This window comes from Vipera berus (genome assembly GCF_964194415.1).
Source record: "Vipera berus genome assembly, chromosome: 3".
NCBI lineage: Eukaryota > Metazoa > Chordata > Lepidosauria > Squamata > Viperidae > Vipera > Vipera berus.
Genome location: NC_138204.1, coordinates 189,444,071 through 189,466,594, shown reverse-complemented (window position 1 = coordinate 189,466,594; position 22,524 = coordinate 189,444,071). Strand labels below are relative to the sequence as shown.

At 36.0% G+C, this 22,524-nt stretch overlaps 1 protein-coding gene across 2 annotated transcripts in view; it reads left to right on the top strand.

The window, feature by feature from the left end:
- The window catches only part of NBN (nibrin), a 41,481-nt gene that overhangs the window by 9,311 nt on the left and 9,646 nt on the right, over nt 1-22,524 (top strand). Inside the window, exons 5-13 of one of the 2 annotated variants that reach the window (XR_014025845.1) lie at nt 1,216-1,319; nt 6,089-6,206; nt 8,068-8,258; nt 9,015-9,112; nt 10,997-11,147; nt 17,591-17,851; nt 18,174-18,633; nt 20,008-20,225; nt 21,138-21,252. Coding sequence is in view for 1 of the 2 variants with exons in the window: in XM_081323009.1 (XP_081179135.1) it covers nt 1,216-1,319; nt 6,089-6,206; nt 8,068-8,258; nt 9,015-9,112; nt 10,997-11,147; nt 17,591-17,851; nt 18,174-18,633; nt 20,008-20,076; nt 21,138-21,290 (1,605 nt within the window). In the remaining variant the exon portion in view is untranslated. Of the gene's footprint in view, nt 1-1,215; nt 1,320-6,088; nt 6,207-8,067; nt 8,259-9,014; nt 9,113-10,996; nt 11,148-17,590; nt 17,852-18,173; nt 18,634-20,007; nt 20,226-21,137; nt 21,291-22,524 lie in introns of those variants that run through there. The other variant, XM_081323009.1, reaches the window with a different exon arrangement.

The window sequence follows — 22,524 nt, the reverse complement described above, 5'->3', positions numbered from 1 at the left end:
TATTCGCACTCTTACACAAATTTTCTAGGAAACAAGTCCTATATGTCCATCTGTGCATAGGAATGCAGGCTTGGATGCCTAGTAATGCAGTTATTTATTTATTTAGCATGCAACTAGTAATGCAGTAAGGAAGAGAAAAGGAATATAATATTTTTGGCATACACTAAAAAAGGATAGCTGCCACTGAGATATGTCTATGGAGATTCACAGTCATCCAGTTCATAGTTATTCCAAAGATGCTATGTCCCTAGTTGATTGAAATTATTAGTTGAAATTAATTAGCTGAAAATGCTGACTTGAGAAGTTTGTTGTCAGCAACTCTGTTAATTACCTTATCCCAATCCCAAAGATGCTTTTTCATGAGGCAACTGGACTTTCTTATTTTTCTTTGAAGATGTTTCGCTTCTCATCCAAGAAGCTTCTTCAGCTCTGACTGGATGGTGGGGGAATGGAAGGAAGAAGCTTCTTAGCGAAATGTATTCAAAGAAAAACAAGTCCAGTTGCCTCATGAAAAACATTGTTGGGATTGGGATGAGGTAGTTAATAGAGTTGCTGACCGCAAAAATTTCTTGAGTCAGCATTTTCAACTAATAATTTCAATTAACTATGGACATAGCCCAAGAACTATGTGTATTCTAAATCAAATTGTACTTGTTTGCATAACACATTTTTTTCTGAATTTTTTTGGAAAATTTTCCAATGCAATTTGTCCAGAAAACCCATATATTTAATAGTGGCAACTGAAAATACAGGTAGTCCTTGTTTAAGCAACATCCTAGTTTAGCAACTGTTTGCAGTTATGACATTATGAAAAATGACCGTAAAGCAAAGGAACCCAGTGATATAAGACCATAAGCCCAGTGACGATTGCACTTTGTTTAATGACTGAGTTGCCAGTCTCAATTGTGGCCGCTAAACTATTTGTATTGATGGGAATCCTTTTGTAGAAGAATTGGCTGTACTGTATTGTAAAATTAAGGTACTGACTGGAGGAAGTAATAAAACAGTGCAAATTGTTCTATAGTGATGGTAGAATTTATTATAGGACTTCTGTTCTTTTTTCTAAGGGAAACTCAGTTTAGAATATGATCAATAGTGAATGAGTTTAGAAGCAGAATGGTTTGTAATAGGCAGAAGAACCTGAATTAAAATCAGAGACATTACATGTTTTGTACCACTATGAATTATTATTATAATTTCCCACTTTTGTTGTAGACAATATGTGCACTGATTTGTGGTCGACCAATTATGAAGCCAGAATATTTTGATGAATTAATCAAAGCCATTCAAGCAAAGCAACAGTTACCACTGCCTGAAAGGTAATAAGTTCTAAGGTACATCCTCATTTTAAAAAAGTTTTAATGTTTCATGTTATAATAATCTTATCAGTTAACATTTGCTGAGATTACATTCACTTTCCAAACTACTGAAGTATGCCTTGATTAAATGTAGCTATCCAAGATAAATTAATCATGTGCTATATATTGCAATAAGTTTGTATGTATCAGGTTATAATACATTTTAATTTTTTTGGTATCTTTTTGACTGTGTATGAAGTTTTATTTGTTTAATTGTATCTGAAATTCATTTTACATGAAATGCTACTTTTATTATTTCATAAGAAAATAGTTTAAATTCTCCTATTGACTATTTCTAGCCTTGTGTTAATGAATGGCATTCTTTCTGCAATTCATTGTTTATCTAGGCAGGGAACAATGAAGCATAAAAATACTAATTTAAACAATAGACGGATCAATAATGAGACAGTGGGATCCAGCTCCATGTGTATCTTAGTATCTTTTAAGGTTAAAAGTCCAAAAAGCCCACCTACTTAAATCAATGAAATTGATTTATGTAGATTTAATAAATCTCAGATGATGAAAATTCTACAAATCTAGGGTTAATGAAAGATATAATCTTGACATTGATGGAAGACACAGATTTTTGTTTCTGAATTATGCCAAAGCAAAAAAAAACAAACATTTCAGTTTTGTAAACCCAATTTTAGTCTGGATTATCTCAATGAATGAATTAAATTGGGAGACAAGCAAGGAGGACAGCAAATTCTTACTTGTCTTGATTTTATTTTTGTTCCAGAAAATAGTTTTGTAAATTGAGGATTGATCAATTGTTTGGCATATATACCCTGCAAAGTTTCATCCTGACTTTAAAGAAACAGATTTTTTAAAAACATTTCCAAAGCAGACCACATGAATTAAAAAAGATAGACTCTGCTCTCAATTTAGAAACTAGGTATATCCCTTGATGAACATCCACTTTTAATTGAAAGTGTGACATTATTGAAAGCAATATCCAGAACTACGGACACGTAATTATAATCTGTTATATAATCTGTAAGCATCACAAAATTCTTAGCCTGTAAGGTGTAAACATTTCTCCAGGGGGCACAATAAAAAATAGCTTTGAATTGCCTGGATTATATTTTAATGTATTCATGCTTACCTGCCCTATTACAGATTTCAGGATGTTAATCAGCCATTATACTCAGTTCCAATAGAAAAAAAAGCTGAATGTCATCTATTTATTAACAACAGCTCTTTCTATAACTCCCAGTCAGTATTTCCAGTAGCTTCATGGAAACAGAAAATATTTCTCCTTATATTGCATACTATAATTGTCCACTGAGAAAGTATCAGAACCTGCAAAACTGATTGATATTCTTGAATGTTGTGAGAAGTCAAAAGATTTAGCTTGTACCATCACCCACTTTCTGGGTGAAGGTTATTGAATGAAGGGTGCATAATGTTTTGAGGACTAAATGTTATGCCTTCCTGCTGCACTCTTTGGAACTGCTCTGAAAAGGGCTGTTCCACTAGTAATTCAATTGGTTTAATTTGGAAAAGGACTGTTACAGTATAAGCTACCTATTACAATTAAGACTATGTTTCAAAGTTGGGTCAATTACACAGAATAATCCATTCTGATGAAAGAAGACTTCCAGTGAGGTTGAAATGGCTGAAGGTGGTTCATGAGATTTAAAGGTTACAACATTTGACTTTGCAAACTTCCACTTATCAGGCAGCCTTAGATGACAGCATGTGGCTGATCTTGTCTGGACTTAAAAGCTAAATAAGATTAACCCTGGTTAGACTGGTATGGAAGATAAGCAGATAATATCAGGCTAGATGAAAAATTGAAGAATGTCCTGGAAAAATGCAGTGGCAAAACATTTTTGCATTGCTGCCAAGTGAACAACATGGTTATATCCATAAAACCATTGGCTGTCTAGATCAACCAGAGGACATCTTTAACTTTTTCACTTGTCAGAGAATGATGATAACAGTTGTTTCTGTCTTGAGAATCTTTACAGGACTTCCATTAAAATTTTGTTGTTGTTAGCTGCGAAGTCGTGTCTGACCCATCACGACCCCATGGACAATGTTCCTCCAGGCCTTCCTGTCCTCTACCATCTTCTGGAGTCCATTTAAGCTCACGCCTACTGCTTCAGTGACTCCATCCAGCCACCTCATTCTCTGTCGTCCCCTTCTTCTATTGCCCTCAATCTTCCCCAGCATTAGGCTCTTCTCCAGTGAGTCCTTCCTTCTCATTAGGTGGCCAAAGTATTTGAGTTTCAATCCATTCAAACAGTCATTACCTATATCAATATCCTCCCATTTTTTCATTATGAGGACCATTACATAACTAAAACATTTTTCATGGCTGTTACATAAACCACAGAGGAAATATCTATTTCTTTTGCCATTTGCACTTATTTCTTCTTACAGGCTGTATACAACTAAGCTTAATATAGATTTTAATTTGCAGTGTGTATATTACATTTATGATACAGGGCTATGTGCACTTTTGGGAGGCTACCAGGTATTTTCAATTAATCTAAGAATATCATTGGCTTAATTGCATCAAGTTGCTATAGGGATCTCTACGCTAATATCTTCAAGTCAATGTAAGCCTTGGGAGTAGATACATTAACAAAGATTTTAAATAATACTTTTTTGTGCAGTAAATAGTATCCTGTAAAATATGAATATATATATATATATATATATATATATATATATATATATATATATATATATATATATATATATATATATATATATATATATATATATATATATATATATATATATATATATATATATATATATATATATATATATATACCATATATACTTGAGTATAAGCCGAATTTTTCAGCCCACTTTTTGGGCTGAAAAATTCCACTTCGGCTTATACTCCAGTCAACAAAAAAACTTACCGAGGACTTGTGCGCGGCCAAGGCTTTGGTGCTTCCGGGATCGCGCGCACCTCTCCCAAGCCACCGCCATCCGGAGACCTGCCGAAGTTTGGGGAGGTACGCGCGCACCTCCCCAAACCTCCCCAAACGTCGGCAGGTCTCCGTTCCTCCGCGCAGACCTGCCGACGTTTGGGGAGGTTTGGGCGCCTCCCCAAACCTCCCCAAACGTCGGCAGGAGGAACGGAGGAACGGAGACCTGCCGACGTTTGGGGAGGTTTGGGGAGGCGCCCAAACCTCCCCAAACGTCGGCAGGTCTGCGCGGAGGAACGGAAACCTGCCGACGTTTGGGGAGGTTTGGGGAGGCGCCCAAACCTCCCCAAACTTCGGCAGGTCTCCGGACGGCAGCGGCTTGGGAGAGGTGCGCGTGATCCTGGAAGCACCGAAGCCTCAGCCGCGCGCAAGTCCTTGGTAAGCTCCGGGCGGTCACTTGCTTCGCGTCTCCTGAGGGAAGGGGGGGCGACTGGAGCGGGCGTGTTTCCTCGCCTGCTGGGCGCCGCGATTTGCCCGGGGAACGCACGGGCCCCGAATGGCAGCGTGGAGCGAGGAAGCGGACAGCCATGGCTTCCCCGAGAGCCGCGGCCACACAGGGTATTCCTGTGTATTCAGGCTTGCAAAATGGCGGATCGAGCCTCTGCTGGCGGCAGAGGCTTGCAGAACGGCGGATCGGCTTATACTCGAGTCAATAACTTTTTCCAGTTTTTGGGGGTGAAATTGGGGGTCTTGGCTTATACTCGAGTCGGCTTATACTCAAGTATATACGGTATATATATATATATATATATATATATATATATATATATATATATATATATATATATATATATATATATATCCAATTACAGTACATATTGATATCAGCAGAAAAACACCTATGAATTTAAATATTACAGTTTTGTGAGATTTGATAATTAAAATTGAAATGAATATTATCACTAAAGAGGAGCTCATATTTGAACACTTTAATCACATTTCAATATCACATATCTTTTTGGATCCATCAACTTTTTCTCTGATAAATGGTATACTGTGGGTACATCATGGAATCCTTACTAGTATAATGATGAAGATGTTGACTTCTAGTTCACCATTAGCTACAGAAAAACCCTGGATGGTTTTGGAGACAATCACTCTGTAGACAAAAATGAAACTCCTGAAGAAAGGTGGGATACAAAGTACCGGTAGTCCTCAATTTATGACTCTGAGCTAGGAATTACTATCTACATCATGTCAGTTGTTAAAAAGGTCACCATCTGACTTTGCCTGATTTTTTACAACCTTTTTAATGACGTAAGTGAATCAGCACAGCCACCTAGAATCACTCAGTGATGACATGGGTGTTATACAAATTTAATAATAAGCAAACACTATGGTCGCTATGCAAATCCATTGTCTGCAATGGGTATTCTTTGCTGGAAACTGGAAGTAATCTGAGCATTACTTCAAATCTGGATTGTAAGTAGTCCTGGGGAGACTTGTTATAACTTGGAACTGTCACTAAATAACTAGTCATAAATCGAGGAATACTGTGAATCTAATAAATAACTTTTGGACATACAGATGCTTGATGGGGAGTAATAATCTTTGTTTTCATCCGAGGCTTGCTTTAATAACATGCCCAAGACAAAGGACAGTGCCAAATAGAATCTCAATCAGGGATTGATAAGATGATGAGAAGAGAATATATTTTAAGATTTTATATTAAAACATTTTCAAATATAGAGGAAAGGTTGAGGGAAAAGCTTTGTTTTTAAAGAAAGTCTTTCTTTATAAATAAGTTACATTTTTTATAACAGTGTCTTTTGTTTTTAGATTTTTCCCACAGGTTGATGAACCAAGTATTGAGAATGAAAATATAGATCTTACCAAGTATCCTAGAAGAAGAACTATTTTCAGAGGAAAAACTTTTATGTTTCTAACGGCAAAGCAGGTAAATGGCTCGCTATTCAAAGCCTTAACTAGACCAAGGGGCTAAGTGGGGGTGGAATTGATTCATACATGGATGAAAGACAACCTGAAATCCAATGATACTATAGGTTAGAGTGAGAAGCTGAAAAGCATGTCAGTGAAGGCAATTGCAATGTGAAGAGTGCCAAAAGAACAAGTTGATTGGGTCTTTAGTTTTAATCAAAGCCTGATAAAGAATTAAAGGTATTCTTATGACAGGAGTTCTGTTAGATCAGGGGTGTCCACCCTTGAAGCTTTAAGACTTGTGGACTTCAACTCCCAGCTATGCTGGTTAGGGAATTCGGCGATTGAAATCCACAGGTCTTAAAGTGCTAAGGTTGGACATCCCTGGTATAGATTCAACTTACTTTTAGATAGGTTCTTGATATATTGATATATTGTGCCCCTCTGTTGAATTTGTTATTTGAGAAAACAAAGTAGTATAGCATGTATTAGATTTTCAGTGAGAATATTGTATTGATTTATTTGAAAACAATATCCCTGCTCCTTAATAGGAGGAGGAAGGAGCAAAAATTTCTGGGGATCTATCCCTTAATGTTCTTGCCCATGTGCAAAAAGATCAAATAAGACCTCTAGTTAAAAGAAAAAAAGGATAACTCCCTTCATGTGAATGATGAGTGGGACTACATCTTAGTGTAGGTTGAATGAATGTGGTAGAGTGCTTATGTGATTATACCCAAGGACTCTTCACATAGACAGAATATCTGAGATGTCCACTCATTCATGTAGATTCCCCTGGCTGATATTTTGTTTGGGTTTTGATGAGATGGAAGCAGCTTAGGCATGATCATGTGAATGGACCAGAAATTATTTCAATAGATCTGATGCATATGTTTGAAAAATAGGTAGGTAACCTTGACCAAAGCGTATAATATTAAAATTTCATAGAGATCTAATTTTAGTTTGTGGTCATTATAAAGGCAGGAAACAAATCCGATTCCTTAGTAGATAATTGCATATATGTACCATGTATGATCTAAGAGGAAAGGTTTCTTAGAATTTCTTAGAATTCTGTCTTTGACTTTCAATCAGATAATTGCTTTGGTTTATTTAAAGTTACCTGTTGAGTTTCACTCATTAATCAAAGGCAAATGAACATGCAGTTTTTAAGGGTCCAATAAAAAAAACTACCTGAAAGGAAACAAAAAGATTCAAGACTTGTTCTTATGCTTATCACTTTGAAGAAATTGAAAATGGCACGTATACCTTCTCTCTTATGTTGCCTACTCATATTATTTTATGTACTATACAACACTCAATTATTAGAGTGTATTAGCTCCCTATTTATTAGCTACCTAGATATCAATTTTAAGAAGGTATCATTATAGACAGAACAAAACAATGTATCACAACTGCACTCAAAATTTCTGTTGCTAAGCAAGACACTTTTTTTAGTGAGATTTGTTCCATTTTACAACCTTTCCTGTCACAGTTGTTAAATGAATCAATGCCGTTATTAAGTGAATCTGGCTTCCCCCATTGTCTTGCTTGTCAGAAGGTTGCAAATGATGATCACATGACTTCCGGACACTGCAGCTGTCATAAACGTGAACCAGTTGCCATGCATCCAAATTTTGATCATATGACCCTGGCGAGGCTACAGTAGTAAGTGTGAAAAACAAGTCAGTGCCATTGTAACTTCATATGTTCACTAGATGAATGGTCGTAAATCAAGCACTACCTGTACTTAACATTTGTTTATTGCAGTTTAGAGAGGCCTCTTTTTGTTGTTCTAATGTTTAATTTTGAAATGTCCAGTATATTTATTATTAAAAATTACACATTAATACCAGCTCAGTTCTTTAAATTTAATTTCATTCCAGCATGCAAAATTGAATTCAGCAATTAAACTTGGAGGAGGAGAGGCAAAACTGTTGACTGACAAAACAGAAGATGCTGCTACTTTAATAACGTCTAACACTTGTGTCATTGAAGTAGGCTCTACAAACTCCCAAGCATCAGTTTCTACCTTGGACAAAAAATGGATAGATAACATCACAGCTGCCTTGCAAAGGTGTGGCGTATGTTTATGATTCAGACAGAATTGCTGAGTCAACAACATTTGAGATGTGGTTCAAAATTAAACATGTAAAAGAGATATTCATCTTACACCATAGTTTATTATCTTGTGCAAGAAAGTACTATTGGAATTTGTGTGATGAAATGAAAAAACTCTTAATCAATTTGCCCCAAGGATTCTAGTTTAGCTTATGCTGTATTTAGTAGGATTTCTAAAAGTTTTTTTGCTAGCTAACCCACTCTCAGTTGTATAGTGAAATGTATTTTTACAGAACAAAATTTTGAAATATTTTGAAATAAACTTTCAAGATCATGCATATACAGTATTGACATTCTAAGGTTCCATATAACATACTAAGGTTCCTGTAACCTCCAAAATCTTCTGAAAATATGTGTTCATTTACTATCAAGGCTTTGGATATAACTGTCCAATGAGAAATAGTAAAAAAAATCAGTTGATTGATTAAAGGGTTAACCAATTACAAAAAATCATTTTTAATTTTTTTTATATGAGAACCCTTAGGTTTTAAAAACTGGCACAGTTATAGATTGTAGACTTAAAACTATACATTAAAAATGAATTGATCACTGATATTTCAAGAAAGCATTTTAAAGAGTAGGGGAAGATCTAGCAACCTACCTGAATGTTTTTGTGCTACTGTGAATTCTTTGTAAAAGTCTGTTTTTAAATGTTTTTCTAGATATTTTTAGATGAATGATACTTTTTGATAACTCATTTTATTTCTGTTAGGAAGAATTACAGAACAATTTCAGAGGCAGAAATCGGTTTAGCAGTTATTTTTGCATCTACAGAAAAATACTGTAACCCTCAAATTTCACCCAGTGGAGGTAACAAAAATACTTTTTTCACTTTGTTTTATCTTTTCTTATTAGTCTTTTGTTTAATTGATATTTAGTGAATAGCACTAAGATGGTTGTTTACCTGTTTTACTAAATTGCAGCTTGGTTTTATTTTTAATGAATGTACAGTATGAAAGTAATTTTCATCTTTACCACCCCCCTCAAATATTGTTCTTTCTCTCTTTTAATTTTTCCCCCCATGAATTTACTCAACAAACAATGCCTAAGCAAACCATGCTTATTCCAATTTATAAAAACAATTGTTGTGAATCTCATGCATTTGCATTTTATTTCTAGAATGTAACCAGATAGTCCTTTTTTCTGTGTTTATGCATTGTGTAATCCCCTCCAATTACTTATGAGAGAGTACACTGAAATTCACGACATATAGGAAAAAGTGAGTTGTAAATTACCAAAACCCATCAGCACTGACTAACCTGAGAGAGGATTTCTGAAATAATTTCTAATTTCCTTCCATATAGGAAAGAAATCTTTTTGCTGAGAGTTAGATGTAACTCAAACTTTTTTCAAAATCTCAGGATGCTCAGCAACAGTTATAATCTCATCAATACATTAAAGTCATTTGAGCAAAAAAGAAAAAAACATATACAATTTCCCTTTTTATACAGTAAAAGTAATTATTTTCTTTTTTTCTTTTGATAAAATATTTCAGAAGACGGGAAAATGTTAAAAGTTGACATTACAAAGAATGTTTTAATGAATAGTTTTCTAATAAAAGATATTGATGAATGAAGCCTGTTATCCTAAGATTTAATTCCAGTTCAGATAGATTTATATAACAGCAGACATGATCTGCCACTCCTGTTACTCCTGTTATCATCTCAGTAGTTCTGTAAGTTTGATTAGATAGCTCTCCCAAGCTATCTTGTAATTCAATATATTTTATGAACAAATGGTGTTTTGAATATAGACCTTCATGTGGAATGCTAGCAAATGACGCTGTCATTGTAAACTTGCATTTTGAAGTTTATAATTTTCCTCTTTTTTTCCAAAATATGTTTCTCTGTCTTCTAACTTTTTTTCATGAAAAAAATACAAAATAAGTGTGGGCCTTTTGATTGGCAGCACTAAGCAGTGCCCATCTTTTGAAACACCATTTAGTCCAACACAAACTTTCACATTTACTGTGAGTCCATTATTTGCCTGTGATTAGGGTCACAAAACCATGGGCTACATCAGACCTGCTTTATCTGAATACTTCCTAGTATTACTGTTAGCTGTTACGTTGTACTAAACCAGATATGAAGGTTGTTGTGATTTACAATAATAATAGTGGACTTTATTGTTTATGTTTTATGTTGGGAACTGCCATGGAGTTGTGGGTTGCAAATATCATAAATATAATTTGTTAGATTTATAATCTACCTTTGCTTTAGGAATTCAAGACAGCATAAATAGTGCTTTCTCCTTTAATTTTAACTCACATCAGGAACCCTGTGATCTGTGTTTAGTTGAAGAAAGTGACTGGCACAAAATTATGGGGAAAGGCTGAACATTAATCATGACCACTAACTAAACAGGGATTATTGTTAATTGTATATCAGCACCAATATTAGGATTTTTAGTTGGTGGGTAGTGTTCATTTGTTAGAACACAATTCTTCAGTAATAAGAGCAGATCAGAAAAAACTAGATTGGAGATTTAAATACTCAAGTCCTACTGAAGTCAAGTTTAAATAATTTATGGCTTAGTTAATTTAAAGCCTGAAATATGAGCATGTAGTTTCTTGGATTTTTGGCATATAATTTGATTGAAAGAATACCTGAAAGCTTGATGCTAATAATATTGTATCATTAGCAGCATTAAAAATAGTTTTATTTGAATATTTTTACCTTCATATCTAAATTGCAGATATAAAAACTGATACCATAGCATCCCATGTTGCTGAACAAAGTCAGTCTCGGATTGTGGCAGTGGAGGAAACAACAATGGCTTCCAACCAAGAGGACATCACTGCATATGTAGCTGACACAGAAATGGATGAAGTGATGGACACATTACTGTAAATTATCATTCAGAGTTTTTTTGGGTTGCTACTAAACTATAATTTCTTATCTTCTGTAATTGTTGAAACTAGGGACAACTCATATAGTGTGTGGTTTAGTATAGTGTAGCAACTTCTGTAATATCAAATGATTGTTTTAAAAATTAAGCTGCATGTTGAAAAGAATCTAGTTGTGTGTTTCATTCAAATCTTGGCTGAGATGGATAGATATAGAAAATGAGTAAATAAATAATCAGTCAATTGTGGATGGACATCTAAGTATACATGCATAGGAATTGGTTGTTGAAATTAGTTATTTGCAGCAAACGACTTTTTTTTTTTTACAAAATAGCAACCTACACTTAGTATGTCAACATTAATTGCAATGGAATATTAATTGGATTATATTTAAATACATGGATTTTCCTCTGTATTTTTTTTTTTTATTGAAAAAGTTTTAAAATACAATTTTCCTTTAACAAACCCACCTTCCCCCTCCCTACTCCCCCCCCTACCTCCCCCCAACCTCCCCTCCCTCCATCCCCCCCTCCCCCCCCCGACTTCCCAGAGCTAAATACAAGGTATATATCTATAAAAAGGCAATCATAAGCATCCATATACTACCCACTATAAAATCTAAAATCCATTACTCTCTAGCTTATATAGGATAAGACACACCTTAACAATATTGACTATGTATAAAAAACTAAAAGAAAAAAGAAAAAACGAAAGAAGACTTATTCGAATGCTACATAAAACTTCTTAACCCTATACTTGTTCTGGATAAACTCAATCCATTTTCTCCATTCCATAATATAGCGTTCTTGCGAATGATCTTTCAAATAAGCCGAAATCTTCGCCATCTCTGCCAGGTCGGAAACCTTTAAAGTCCACTCTTCTATGGTCGGCAATTCCTCTTTCTTCCAATATTGGCCTATCAAAAGTCTTGCTGCCGTAATTAGGTTCAACATCAACTTAGTGTCCACAACTGTAGCGTCTGCAATTATTCCCAACAAAAAAAGCTGCGGACAAAACTTTATCCTCTGTTTAAAAATCTTCTGCATATTCCACCAGACTTTTATCCAAAAAGCCTTAACCTTCTTACATGTCCACCATATGTGAAAATATGTTGCATCTTCATCACCACACCTCCAACATTTAGGCTGGTAATTCGGATACATACTTGCAAGCTTTTTAGGATCTAAATGCCATCTATAAAACATTTTATAAAAGTTCTCTCTTAGATTTTGAGCTTGAGTAAATTTTACGTTCCTCACCCAAATCTTTTCCCACATGTCCATTGTGATAACTTCTTGGATGTTTTGGGCCCATTTTATCATACAATCCTTAACAAGCTCTGTCTCTGAATCAATCTCTATCAATGCAAGATATATCCGTTTGATATGTGCTGATCCCTGATTTCTAACTTGCTTTATCAAATTTTCATCAGTCATTATAAAACCATTTTTCTGGTCTTCTTTCCACCTGGCCCGTAGCTGAATATATTGAAACCAATTTTGAACAACCTTCTCTTCTCGCAAGAGGCTATATGATTTCAAACACCAAACATTTCTTTCCAAAGTTAAAATCTCCTTGTACGTAGTCACATCATGTTTGAAGCCAGCATGAATATTTTCTATTGCGTGTTTTGGAATTGCCCACAATGGTATCTTGCAGCTCAACTTATGCCTATACTTCTTCCAAACCCTCAGCAATGCCTGTCTTAAAATATGCACCCTAAACACATTGTCTACCTTCTTATCATACAACAAATATGCATGCCAGCCAAACCACAAATCATGGCCCTCAAGATTTAATAACCTCCCTTGCGTCAAATTAATCCAATCACTTATTCCTACTAATGCAGCAGCTTCATAATATAATTTAAGATTAGGCAGTTTAAGGCCACCTCTCTCACGAGTATCCTGCATAATCTTAAGTTTAACTCGTGGCTTTTTCCCTGCCCACACAAATTTATTGATACCTCGCTGCCATTCCTCCAGATTAGAATCTTTCTTAAGAATCGGTATCATTTGAAACAAAAATAAAAATTTGGGCAGGACATTCATTTTCACTGCTGCAATCCGTCCCAACAAAGACAATTGCAATTTTTGCCAACTCTCCAATTCTTTTTGAATTTTCCCCCATAGTTTTTCATAATTATTTTTATATAGCTTTGTATTAGAGGGCGACAAAATCACCCCCAAATATTTAACCCTCTTAACAATCTCAAATCCAGTTAATCCTTCTAAGAGAGCCTTCTGTGAAACTGTCATATTTTTAGCCAAAATTTTAGTTTTCTGTGTATTTACCTTAAATCCAGAAACCTTCCTATATTGTGTTATTATCTCCATCAGGTCCACAACAGAGTGCTCTGGCTGGGTCACTGTAACAACCAGATCATCTGCAAATGCTCTCAATCTATAATCCTGATCCCCAACTTGTATCCCCTTAATTTTTCCCGAACTCCGAATCTTAACCAATAATATCTCTAATGTTAACACAAATAACAAGGGCGATAACGGACACCCCTGCCTTGTGCCCTTCTCAATGTTACATGCTGCTGTCAGGCTATTGTTAACTATGATTCGGGCAGTTTGTTTTTGATATAATGCCCTAATCGGCTGTAAGAAATTTTCCCCAAAGTCCATTTTATCTAAAACTTTCAACAAAAATTGCCAATTCAATTGATCAAAGGCCTTTTCAGCATCTAAAAAAATTAGCGCTGCAGAGATCTGGTTGTGCCTTTCCAAAAACTCTAAAACATCAACTATATGTCTCACATTATTTTTCATTTGCCTACCACTAATAAACCCCGTTTGATCCCCATGAATCACCTGTTGCAGAACCCTCATCAGTCTATTAGCCAAAACCTTAGCAAATATCTTATAATCTGTGTTCAAAAGCGATATCGGTCTGTAATTTTTAACTTGAGTAGCATCCTGGTCTTCCTTCGGAATCAAAGAAATAAAAGCTGTTCTCCAAGACGGTGGCACCTTTCCCTCCCTCTGAATTGTCTGAAACAGTTCCTTTAACGGCTTTATCATCTCAAATTGCAAATTTTTATAATAGGCTGCAGTCAAGCCATCCGTACCTGGCGCTTTATCCAACTTCAATTCCTTAATTGCTGTAAGAATTTCTTCTTCTGTAATCAGTTGATTAATCCCCTCTTTTTGTACTTGCGTAAGAACTGGGATGCTAGCATTCTCCAAATATATATCAATATCTTTTACATTAATTTCCTCTTTAGTATATAATTTCGAATAAAAATCCACAAAAGCATCCTTAATAAGATTCTGTTGAAACACAACCCTTCCTTTATACTCAATCTTATCTATATTAGAGGCCCTTTGTTTTTTCCTCAGTCTATAAGCTAACCATCTGCCTGGCTTATTAGCGTTGCAAAAAGTATTATGCTTAGCAAACCGCAGATTGGTTGCCACTTGATCTGCCATTAATTTATCAAATTGTCCTCTTAGCAGTCTAATAGCCTCCTTAACCTTCACATCCTCTGGATTCAGAATCAAAGCCTTTTCTTTTTCCTTTATTTCATTCTCCAGTTCTTTCCTTCTAGTTTCCATTACACGTCTATGTCTATTATTCATATATATCAACACCCCTCTCATATATGCCTTACTAGCATCCCAAACCATATCCATAGAGGTACCCTTATTCATATTAATCTCAAAAAAATCCTTCATCCGCTGTTTGCATTCTTCCACATTTCTCTGATTTCTAAACAAATTCTCATTTACACGCCATGAGCGCCTGTCTCTTTTCTCCTTATCAATCTCCAACCAAACTGGACTGTGGTCGGAAATAGTTCTTGCACAAATCTTCACCTTTTTAGTTCTCAAAAAAAAATCATTAGTCAACAAAATAAAATCAATCCTCGAAAAAGATTGGTGTCTATCAGAATAAAAAGTATAATCCTTCTCCTGCAAATGCCTCTCACGCCAAATATCTCTCAATTCCAGGTCGTCCTTCATTTCAAAAAAAAGATTTAGGCAATCTAGCATGACTTGGAATGCGCTTAAAAGCTCCAGCCTTGTCCAACTGTGCATCCAAGACACCATTCCAGTCTCCCATAAGAATAAAAGATTTATAATCCAACTGGGTAAGCTTTGTGTGGAGCAAACTAAAAAAATCCGCTTGTTGTTGATTAGGTGCATATAATCCAACTAGAAGCGTCTTTTTGCCTTCTAACAACAGCTCAATCATAACATATCTTCCATGCTTATCTACTTCAATTAAGTCTGCTGTTAAGGCACTTTTAACATAAACAACCACTCCATTTTTCTTATTCTCTGCAGAGGCAACAAATTGCGTACCCAGTCTCGAGTTCAATAAATACTTTTGATCCAAAACTCTAATGTGCGTTTCTTGCAAACATATAACATCTATCTTAAATTGTTTTAAATATTGAAAAACTTTCTTCCTCTTCTGCGGTGAATTTAGTCCATTAACATTCCAGGTTAGAAATTTAGTTGCCATGCATATCCTCCCAAAGCTCTTGGAGCACAGCTTTGATAGGGCTAATTTCTTTAGGCCGTGCTCCTCCCACAGCTTGCGTACGTTGTGAAGAATCTGAAGACTTTTGCTGATCTTGTTCTTTTATTTTCTTTGCTCGTTTTAAAGCAGCACGCGTTACTCTTTGCTCTCTAGGATCATCCAAAGAAGTTGTATCTTGATCTACTCCAGGGCCACTTTCCTCTGTTTCATCCTCTTGATGTTCTCCTTCTCCCGATCCCTTTCCAGCTTCCAGAAGTGCTGATGGGGTTGCCTTTAAGACGTTATTGTAGAAATCACGCGCTTGCTTCACAGTAATCAGCCGATACCTTTTACCTTCATGCATCACCATCAGCCCATCCGGGATCTCCCATCTAAACCTTATATCTCTTTGCTTAAGCTCATGCACAAGAAATGTATAGTCCTTCCTTCCCCTTAAAATCCTTGGAGGAATTTCTTTTAAAACCAAGACTTCTTGTTCAGCGATCACGACTTTAGCATCATAGGCAGCTTGTATAACTTGATCTCTAATCTCTCTTTTTGCAAAATAAACCACCACATCTCTAGGCAATTTTCTCTGTCTGGCAATCCATGAATTCACCCGAAACACTTTATCCATAGCTGCTCTTATTTCAGATGCTGGCTGGTTTATCACCACTTCAAGAGCCTCAGAAATCAGCTGCTTTAGATCTTCTTTAATATTCTCTTTTAACCCTCTGATTCTAACAGCAAACTGCATCTGGTAATATTGGGATAGGCTTAACTCCCTTTCCATTTTGTCTCTTGCATTTTCATTCTCTCGTGCTTTTACTTCTAATATAGCGTTCCTTTGAGCCAGATCATCCATTTTTTCATCTAATTCTTCCACACATCCCGCCACTTTATGCACTGAAGACAAAATGTCTACCTTCATCACGCTGTACTTCTGTTCCATCCTCTCTTCCATTCTCTCCTCCAATTTCTCCAATTTCTCCTCCATCTGTGCAAATTTATCACCGATTGATTGATTGATTGATTCCAAAAGTTTATCCAGAGCATCTCGTAAATCCTTCGGTGTCAGCACTTCAGAAGGGTGCAACGCCTGTAGTGATGATTGTTGCACCGGCGAGGATCCACCGCTCCGAAGAGTTTTAGGGGGAGGTTTAGCCGCCATCTTTTAATCCTCAATTATGACGCACTTTTAATTAAAGTTTAAAAAGTCCAAAAAGCTAGAAAGTATAGTAAAATAATCCTCTTCACCTTTCCCTCTTGCACCGCTCTGCCTGCTCCTTTAAATCATAGTTCTTTCCTCAGGCAGGGATGGTTCGCAGACGCCTGGCTCTGCTCCAAGAAGTTCGGAGCAGAGACGCCGGCCAGCTGGGAGCAGCCCAGGCTTCGGGGGAGTTCAATCCTACAGCCGCCCAAGCTCCAAGCTCAGGCGGCCCCGGAGAACTCTACCCCTACCTGAGACCTCACCCCCTCCTCTTCTCCCGAGGAGGGGGCTTCAATTTCGCCCGAACAGCTGATCGGCGCTGTTTCGGGCGAAAAAACAAACAGCTGAGCCGCGGGCAGCCCGGGAAGGCTGTCTCCGGCGCCGCGCAGCCACCGGAAGTCGATTTTCCTCTGTATTTTTATATAGCCCTTACACTCCAGGCAATTAATTTTTTTAATTGTTTCAACATATCCCATTTTCTTTGAAATAGCATGCAAACATACAGTCTTAAATAATAGCATTTTTCTCATATTAGATAATAGGAAAAGATTAAAATCGTTGAGTGTCAGTAAGGAGGCAAACTCTGATAGGGATAAGACTTTAAAATATCACACCATTTTGTATTATGTTAACATTTTCTTACATGTCGAGACAATTTAGAATTCTGCAGTTATTTTCAGGGCTTCATGGATTATAGTTCAGGGAGTGTGTTTATCTCAGTTTTGATTATTACTTTTTCGAATCTGTTTCATTTTTACAGTATTGAATTATCGCAAGAGAAAACAAAGACAGAACCACCTGTCATCCAGTCACAGGATATTATTGTTAGGGAGACTCCAGAAGGAGCAGGAAGTGTAAACAGAGGGAAAATCCTGCCCGAGCTGAAGAAGACACATGGAGCTGACTTCACCAGTCTAACATGCTTATCTTCTGAAATTTCAAGTCACAGCAGGAACAGACAGAAAGATTCACAGCAACTCGGTTCAATTAAAAATTACTTTCACGCCACTGCTAAAAAAAGGTACATTAATGCTTTTTCTGACTTGAGTCTTAAGGGTTAAAAAAATAAGCTCTCTTTCTTAACCTTTATTTTTATGTTAGCTAACTTAGTTCCTAAGGTCTTAAGGGGAGCTCTTATTTGATATTTATTCCAATAATGATTATTACAGAGTGATGTGAACTTGGTAGAATTTAGAATTGGTCTTGCTTATAAAATGTAAATACTTCCTTATCTTGTTGAAATATCCATAGGTCCTCCAACTGTATTTATTCAATTACCTATTGTTGACTAGAAAGGTATTTCAAAGTAAGATCAACTCTCAGTCTTTTTTTTCTACTTTAAGAGAAAGGAATGAGGATGTAGAAACACCATTATCAAAACATGCAAAGATGGAGAAGAAGTTGTCACAGGTTTCCCATCAAACATCATCTGTACCTTTTTTGCTATGGGAAAATAATATGGATTCTCAAAAAGGACAGTGTGCAGCAACACAAGGAGTAAGTGACCCAAACATGGACTCAAGAAAATCTTTAATAGTGGAAAATAACAAGTTAAAGCAAACAGGAATGGAAAGTATTCCTGTTGAAACGCCTGCATCAAAGAAGAGAAAAAAAATAGAGGACTCTGTTGAAGATGAAGCTTCGTTAGAACTTGTATTTGCAAGCCAAGAGTTGGACCCAGAAGAGAATATAGGAGATCAGGATGAGCAAAACACTCAAAATGCAAAGAAAAAAGTAAAACTGCATCTTAAAGAAAGCACTTTAAGAAACAAAGAAACAAAAATAGAAGCCACTGGATTTTTGGTGAGACCTGCTTTTTCTCATGGGATCTATCCATATACCGTGTTTCCCTCAAAATGAGACCCAACTGGAAAAAAAGCCCTAGCCTGATTTTTCAGGACACTCGTAATATAAGCCCCACATGAAAAATAAGCCCCAGTTAAGATAGTCAGCCAGACGGACGCACTTAGTACCCTATTTCCCAAATATAAGCCCTAACTGGAAAATAAGCCCTAATTTTTGGAGCAAAAATTAATATAAGACCTGGTCTTATTTTTGAGGAAAGACAGGTATTAGGTCCTTAAATTGCAGACACACTATTAATCAGTTAGCATTTACACAATTTCCTTTTACTTTTCACATATCTATTCTTGCATATATAATACTAATTTTGTTAAGCTGCTGATTTACTGTTTCCACAATGTAATGTAACTGTCAATTACAGATATGCAATCCGGGAAAGCACACAAATCCACATACACAAAATATCACATTGTAGTAATCTTGAATAAATCAAAGCATCTTAAATCACAGTAATACAGTGGAGTGCAATATTTCAAGCATTTTTCTTGAATTCATGAACTTAAGTGTCAGCTGCTTTGTGATTTCTATCTTAAAATTGATTATTTAAAATAGGAAATATAATTATTTTTCAATAGAATAATTCAAGATTGTGGAACCTCATGAGATTATTGATGGTCAAAATATGGGAAGCTTTAGAAGGGTTTGAATGCATTCATGGACTGTAGTAATGGCAATGATTATACTTGAATTGTCTCTACTAATGGGATCAGTGAATCCTGGGTTAATAAAGGGAGGACACTGTTGCACTCTGAGTCTGCTAGTGGGTTTAATAAAAGCAAATGCCTGTTTATTATAAGAAAAGAGTTGGGGATATATCTGCAGGGCCTGAATAAGCATGACTGTTCAGATATTTATGATATAGTTGCAACTGCAGCAACTTTAAATCAGGTTGTTAATGAATAAAAGCTAACTTTTTTATATTATCCCTTAATAATACAAAAATACCTTGTCTGTAAAATGAAGAAATAGGAACTCCAAAAAAAAGCAGGGGGGGAGAATGATGGTTGTACATGAGCTACATGAAAGGAATTCTCTTGGGAAGCAGGGTAGGGTGATGATTTGCACATTAGAGAAGAGCTGGGGAAACCCAGGTTAAGTTACATCCATTGTCGGTTGTACAAAATCACTGCTATTAGCCAGTTAATTTTAGCTCAACTTACCCATGGAATTAGGTGTGGACAAAATGGAGGAGTGAGTACTATTTATACCACCTTGAGCTTTTGATGGTAAGGTGGGATATAAACCTAAATGTTAATCATAGGACTTAAACAGTTTTTGTACAAATATATACAAATATATCTTTCTGTTGAACAGGAAAAAAATGAGGAATCCTTTCCAGCAGAAAACCAGAAAGAAGAAATAAAAAAAGAACAACCAGAACCTGTAAGAAGTGACTCAGATCTAAGGAATCTATTTATGTTTACCTGAAGCTTAACAGGGCTATTGGGAGGATAAAATGGCAGAGCTGTGTATGGTGCCTTGAGCTTTGGAGGAAGGTGGGATGTAAATAGAAGAAATAAGTTTAGTAAAAGGTGAATATAGAAGGAACAATATTTTTAAATTAAAAAATGGTTAAAGTGTTAAGCAAAGCTTTTTAAATAACCGTTTCTTACCCAAAACAATATTGGGGGTAGTGTTAAGAAAATATGTCATGTGTTTTCTGCCTCTTTTCCTCTTTCTTGCTATTAACAGAGCAAACCCATTCCTTACTGGCAATTGATGATGTTTCCTAGTTTGGGTAATGAAATATCTGTAAGAAAACAACCAAGCTTAGAGAGCATCAAGGACCCCTCATTTCTACTCTGAGCTACAAATATTCTCCGTTTTTGACTCTTGCTATTATTTGTCAGGCAATCAAACTAATTATTCCATTTTAGAATTAGGAGTATAGAAGGAGATCCATTTTGTTTTATTTTTTTATAAGGACTGCTGGGAGATTTATAAAGGGAATGTCTGTTAGAAAATGTTGAGACAGTTAAATCAGAGGTGGCTAATCAAGAGCCTGAGGGGTTGCATGTAGCTTCCCAGATTGGAAACAATCCCTAGATTGCACCCACTTCGATGGTTGCTTTCCTTTTTGCCTCTAAAATAGGTAATATTTTTATCTTCCCATTGGTCCAAAAGGAGAAAAAAAGATCAAGAGTTGTCAGAGTGACTTTGTAACAGAATGCTGAATTTTTTAAAGGAAAAAATACCTGTGTATATTAGATGAATTAGTTGTTAGGAAGGTTTCATAGCACATGATTCTTGTATGAGTTCACATCGTTTGAATTTTTCATGGTGAAATGGATTTAATTACAAAATTTGGAGAAATATTGATTTAGGATATAATCCCCAGAGTGGGGGAGGGCGTATTTTTGGTAATCTCATTAATAATAAGAGTTTAATTAGAGTGCCTATACACTCTAGTGCCTAACTGCTCTTCCTTTCTCTCCCTAAATAAGAGTACAGATAAATGTGGAGATGATTCAAGTTATCTACCTGGTAAACTTTTGCTAATGGAATTCAGATCATTGGTTGTTACTCAACCAAGGAAAATCAGTTGTCCAGCAAATTCAGACTACAGGCATCTGAACAACTTTAAAAAATTTAAAAAGGTTTGTATACTGTAACAAGGGAGCCTTGTTTACAATATTAAATTTTAAGGATATTTGTTTAAACTTGTTTTATCCCTCTTTGATTTTGCATATGTACAATTAGTAATTTTTACGATGTATTTGTCTCCTTTTGCATTTTCTGAATGTTTCCATATGTAAAAGCATTTTGAGAGATTACTGTAGGTACTGCTGACATATACAGGACCTTTAGTGAACAAATAATATAAAAATGGTGTTTGTTTCCTTTATTTCATAAACATAATAGTCCAATATGTGTGTCAGTGTGAAAAAGAAATCTTCTCCAAGTTCAGTTAGTTCAATTAAAAGATATGTTGTCATTAGAAAATCAAGGCTAAAATGATTCAAGCTAGAGCTATATATTAATCCCACAAACTTTTGCTTTCCTCATCACAGTGAAGTTCTCACCATAACAATTGCAGAGGCCTCACTCAAAGAAATTTCAGAAGTTTTCTGTTTAAAAAAAGGCATCGTATTGCCTACAGTGCAGAACAGGTTTTGGGACTCAGTTGATCTATTGTCAGAGACACAGTCCTAGGATGAACAAAACTTGGAACAATAATAAATCTTAATAGAAGGATAGTTTTGTCCAAATTACTTCAAGGGCGCTGCATAAAGTCATCCCAGATTAAAAAAAACCCAAAACATCCAGAAATTTTCTGGTCTCTGTTGCCTTGACTAAAATCTAACTCCACCACCAAAAAAAATATGGGTAAAAATGGGATTTATAGGAAATTATAAAGATGGAAATCCACTGTTCACTAAGAAAATTGCCAAAGAAAATTTTGATAGCTGTCAGGATGACTAGATAATTTGTTCTAAAAGAATAACGTTGGGGTCCTAGATGAAGGTTGTTACAGTATATCTGGCAGAAGCAAAGCACTGCCTGCTACAGCAAGAACCTAATATAGTTAGTCCTTGACTTACAGCCATTTGTTTAGTGGTTATACAAAGCTTGTCGATCAGAAGGTCGGCAGTTTGGCGGGTCGAATCCCGAGTGCCACGTAGCAGAGTGAGCGCCTGTTACTCGTCCCAGCTTCTGCCAACCTAGCAGTTCGAAAGCACGTAAAAAATGCAAGTAGAAAAATAGGGACCACTACGGTGGGAAGGTAACAGCGTTCCGTGCGCCTTTGGCGTCTAGTCATGCCGGCCACATGACCACGGAGACGTCCTCGGACAAGCGCTGGCTCTTCGGCTTTGAAACGGAGATGAGCAC